Below are 5,087 nucleotides of genomic sequence, written 5' to 3' on the forward strand. Positions count from 1 at the left end.
TTGCCCTTTGACCTCACAGATTATGGGGCTTTAGTGTTAAAAGTATGTACATGATATTTTAAACTTTTTTTTTCTCTCTACATTTTAAAAGCTCTGTGTAAACTACTTATAAAATAGTGAATCAATACATTCCTGTAGTTAAACTCATTTGAAAAGCTACTAAGTGACAGACAAATAGACAAAATTCAGCCCATGTTTTGAGAAAACAAACAATTTTAATTTATTATTAAATGACATAAATAAAACTCACAATGAGTTCAAATACAAATAGATAGTTATGTACACTTGTTTGTGCATTGTGGAGGGGGGGGGGGGGTCTTGACAGAACACTGTCAGGATGCAAAAGGCACTTGTGTCTCTCAGTCCGATCTTGGAACATTTATTGCATTATCAGAAAAGGCACATTGATATGGGAAACACTGGACGTTAATTTATTCTATTTACACACATATACACATTTATGTTAGCAGAACCAATTTTTTTTCGTCTTATATATTTAAGAATAAAAAAGAAAAAATAGCATGGATAGCTCAGTTGAGTTTGGTTGTGTGGCACTAAAGGTGTAATAACATGTTTTACATGTGTAATAAGCATGTTGGGAATTCTAAGAGCAGAGACGTTGAGTTGTGGCCATGCAGCTAGTCTAAGGCTTATTATTCTATGTCCCACATGAAAGTGTCCAACATGGAAGGATATGATTGTCTTTGCAAGTTCTGTCTTTGCACGTCAGCTGTTTAGTATGACTACCGCTTAACGTTACACCTTTGATAAATTAGAGGCTCTGGAATGAGTAATCTAAGCTAACAAGAGCCTGAGGAGATCCTTGTAGGTCTTGTGACATCTCATCTTCTTCTGAGACCGTCTTTGTATGTCTTTAGTCCCGCTCCTAAAGCCTGCAGCAGGTTGAAGTTTGGGCTCAGTAGCTCTGAGCCACCGGCGCCCAGGACGCAGTCAGCCTGGCGATGGAGCTCTCGAACTGGGCATCCCCGACTCCGACCTCGCTCAGGCTGGGGTCGTACATTGAGGAGGGCGAGGACACGGGCAGCGAGGAGGTCAGGCCCGTGTAGGAGGAGCCCCTCAGGAACTGGGAGGTCAAGCCTCCGGAGGCCGAGCCTGAAGGGGTTAGGGTGTTGCCAGTGACTGACCACAGGCTGGGGTACTGACTGTGGACCAGAGGGACAACAGGGGGTTATTATTATTATTATTATTAGAACCCAATTTGTTATTATTAATATGTTATTATTGTGGTGGTCCTAGTTAATGTTGACTTTAAAAAACTGAGCATTTAAAAGAGAAGACGCAGCAGATCATTGGGCCATCCCAGCCCATAATGTGTACCCAGAAATGGTCCAAATGTGGGAGCAGTGGTAGAAGAATATTCAGATCCTCTACTTATAAGTATATATATACATACTAACACAAAACATCTAAATCTGTAAAGTAACTAGTAACTAAAGCTGTCAGATGAATGTAATGGCATAAAAAGTACAATATTTCCCTCTGAAATGTAGTGGAGTAGAAGTAGAAAGTGGCATGAAAACATGAGACTCAAGTAAGTAAAGTACAAGTACCTCAAGTGCAGTACTTGATTAAGTCCACTTAGTTACATTCCACTACTGCCACAGGGACAGTGGGCCACCATCATTGACACATTAACTTATAAACAATAGAGATAAATCTCATTCTGATGAAATTCAACCTAACTCAACCATAGAGAAAGACTTTCTGCAGCCATATTACACCTTTTTTGCTTTCATAGCACTGGTTCAAACTGTTCATGGTTGGGAAGCTCACCCAGAGTTAGATGTGGAGTTGGTAGTGTGGGACAGAGTACCCATTCCTGTGGAGTTGGGGATCTGAAGAGCAGACCAGCTGTCATGAGTGGGCAGAGACCCTGAAGTGTTGTCCATGTAGTTGTCTGAAAAAAGAGGTACAGACCACAAATGAATGCAAATTCTCCCATTTGTTTTGATTCCTCGCATGATACAATACATACTGGTCAAAACATTTCGATCCAGATCCAATATGAACCATACAGAGTGAAAATATCAACATCCCATCGTCTGTGAGATTCCCCCTTTATTTTAGATTCCCACTTCATATTTATTCTCTTTATTCAAAAGAATAGTTTGTTTTTCATTGAAATGTCTGGAAGATCTCAGTAATAAAGATGTCTAATCATATTTTAGTCGTTTTTTGGGGGGTTGCTTGTAATGTGACTGTGTTAAATGGGAATATGTTATTGCCTCACTTCAGCAACAGTCCTCCGATTTGAATCAAAATCGTATCATTACAGACTAACATAGAGATATCAGTAAATATTGTATCGTCACCCAGAGAATTGATATAATATCATATTGCAATAAAACTTACATTTAAAACATGCATGTATTTTTAGGTTACATAAGGTCTGAGTGGGGTCTTACTTGTGCTGGAGGTGCGGTGGGGGTAGTGGCTCGGGTACGGGGCCGCTCTGTGGCTCCTCAGGCTGGAGTAGCGCTCGCAGTAGGAGCCCGAGTGGCCCGCCGTGCCGCTGAACTGAGGGGGGCTGCTGCTGGGACAGATGGGACTCTGGCCTGGGAGGAACCAACCTCCAACTGTGGAATTTAACAAACAAATTAAGTCTTATAACACAGCACAGTTCGCTGTATGAAAATAACTTCACATATAAAGCGTATATCTTTTGCATTTAGCACTCAACCCATTCAGCCTCCTTTCTCTTATGCTAAACAGCTATTTTGTATGTATTTGTTTCAGTATGTATATATTATTTATTTCTTATTTATGTCTAATATGTTTGTGTGTGTACGTATGCACCAACCACCAAGGCAAATCCCTTGTAGGTGTAACCTACTGTGGCAATAAATCATTTTCTGATTCTGATTCTGATTTTGCCATTCTACCATCTCAGAAGTGTAGAAACAAAATGAGAAATGAAACTCACGCTGAGAGTAGCCAGACTGTTGGCTGTCTGCACTGTGATCAGGGATGTCTTTATGGTCGCTCCTGCAATCAAAAACAACAACGTTAGATGCCATGCTGCCAGTAACTTGGTGTATTTGAGGAGTAATTTGAGCTTCAGGCCTTTACCTTTCTTTAGCATCCAAGAAGGCTTTAGCGAAGGGATTGTGCTTGATCTTCAGAGCAGTAATCTATAAAGAGGACGTTGCAGATGTTAGCATTTCCAAGCAATAATCAAGACACTCACTTGGGAGTGTTTATATGTTTCATGTAGAACATGTATGCCCCCCCGCACAACTGACCTCTTCGTTCTGGTAGGCAGTGACAGCGATGAACTGTGTTTCGGGGAACGACTGGCTGCTGATCATCTTCTGGACGCCTCCAACCTTCACAATGTGTATCCTTGGCTCGTATTTGTGCAGAGAATTCAGCATAATCTATGGGGGGGGGGATGCCAACATTATAACAAACTGCAGGACTATTTAAACCAGTCAGTATATAGTAGCTACTTTTTTTTAGATTCAAGTGAAAGTGTAAAAGTAAAGTGACATAAATCCAGTGTTTTTTTATGTGAAGTGTCTTTGTCCTGATACTAATAATCCACCTTATTTAGCCATGTTTCAAAATAAAGGGAAAAAGAAATCCAACAGTTCCTAAACGAAGTGAATGAAAGTTGAACAAGTAATTTAACATTTAATAGCCTCTTTAAATGACTATATCTTCCAGGGTTGTTTTTTTTATCCTGCATGCCTAATTTTTTTTTTTTTTTAAGTTTCAGAAACGCTTTTCATATCACCCTAATTCATGATATTTCTCTCATCTAACAGTCTCCTCACCTGTCCGCCCCCGTTGAGTTTATTGGAGAGTTTGACTTTGCTGAAGGAGACGGGCGCTTTCATCCAGTGCGCTCCGAAGTTGGGCGAGTCCGGGTGGATGTACACGCAGCTGGGACTCTGGGGCTCCGGTTTGCCACCGGGGACCCACTCCCCGTTCACGTATTTCCACCTGTTGTTGTCCGCCGCCACGAAATCTAGCAGCACCGAGTACATGGCGTTGGGGTCCAGGCCGCTGACGCTGGCTCGGAGCACCGGGAACATCCTCCTGCAGAATCGGTGAGGATTTGTTTAAGGCGTCTGTGAGAGCATTCTGTTACTCAAGTTTTGAAACACGTCGTTGTATTCGAGCTCAATCACAAAACTAAGTTTCGTTAGGTTACCTTATTATATTAACCTAAAGGCCGCTCAGGCCTCGCGAGCATACAGAGCACTTGTGTATTTATGGGTTATCATACCTCTGTTTTTTTTGTTTTTTAAATTTTACTTCATGCTGTTGTTTGTGTTGTTCTTGTTTTTTTCTGGAAAGCACTTTGTAACATTGTTGGGAAAAGGGAAACAATAGCAATAAAGTAATAATAGTTTATTATAGTTTATATATTTGTATTATGTGCATGCCTGTACTATATCAAAACTGAATCCCGCTTTACAACTGTCATATTTAAAAATATTTGTAGAAAGTAAATTAAACTTATCACACTGAAAAAAAAACGTGCGTAAAAAGCGCGTAAAATGCGCCCGGCCTCATTGGGACCTACCTTCCAGTTTTGGTGACAATCATCTCGTTGGTTAACTCTTTGAACTTGTTCCATAAGTCTGCATCATCCAGCGTCAGTTTAATATCCCTCTCGGACGCGTCTCCCTTCTCGCTGCCCTTCTGGAACTCGCTCTCCACGGCGCTGAGCAGATGCTCCAGGCGCTGGTCAGTGTTGGAGGAGGTCATATCTCCGAGCAGTTTGTAGGTCGATCTAAATCCAAGAGGTCTTGATGCAAACGGGGAGCTCACTGACTCAGAGACAGCCGCTGACAGAGAGAAGGCCCGAGTGATTAGGACTGCTTTCTGAACCCTGAAGGCCTCATCATTTAACGGCCCCCAGGGACCTCATGGGGGTGCGGCGGGGGCGTGGTTTGTGCGCACACATCTCGCGTCTTTGACCTGGTTCGACGTCTCTAAACGCCGCCCCGCCACCAGTCTGAGCTTATAACACAATAACACAACTTTAGATGAATAAAAAAAAACTTGTACCTTTTCAATTGAAATTATTTTCCCCCAAAGATATTCCACTCAAAAAT

At 41.8% G+C, this 5,087-nt stretch overlaps 1 protein-coding gene across 2 annotated transcripts; it reads right to left on the minus strand.

Annotated features, from left to right (window-relative positions):
• Positions 1-238: 238 nt before the first annotated feature.
• Positions 239-4,837, minus strand: tbxta (T-box transcription factor Ta). Of its 2 annotated transcripts, none has more exons than XM_032536137.1 (8): positions 4,553-4,837; positions 3,798-4,062; positions 3,264-3,398; positions 3,091-3,152; positions 2,945-3,006; positions 2,427-2,597; positions 1,798-1,918; positions 239-1,166 (listed from the first exon to the last, which is right to left on the minus strand). In XM_032536137.1, exons 1-8 carry the CDS (start codon positions 4,735-4,737, stop codon positions 917-919), a joined length of 1,251 nt encoding a protein of 416 aa, XP_032392028.1. In that variant the 5' UTR covers positions 4,738-4,837; the 3' UTR covers positions 239-916. The 2 variants fall into 2 exon arrangements, with proteins under 2 accessions (XP_032392028.1, XP_032392027.1); XM_032536136.1 differs by having other exon boundaries at positions 239-1,163; positions 1,795-1,918.
• Between the last annotated feature and the right edge of the window lie 250 nt (positions 4,838-5,087).

The sequence above is a fragment of the Etheostoma spectabile genome, chromosome 14 (assembly GCF_008692095.1).
Source record: "Etheostoma spectabile isolate EspeVRDwgs_2016 chromosome 14, UIUC_Espe_1.0, whole genome shotgun sequence".
NCBI lineage: Eukaryota > Metazoa > Chordata > Actinopteri > Perciformes > Percidae > Etheostoma > Etheostoma spectabile.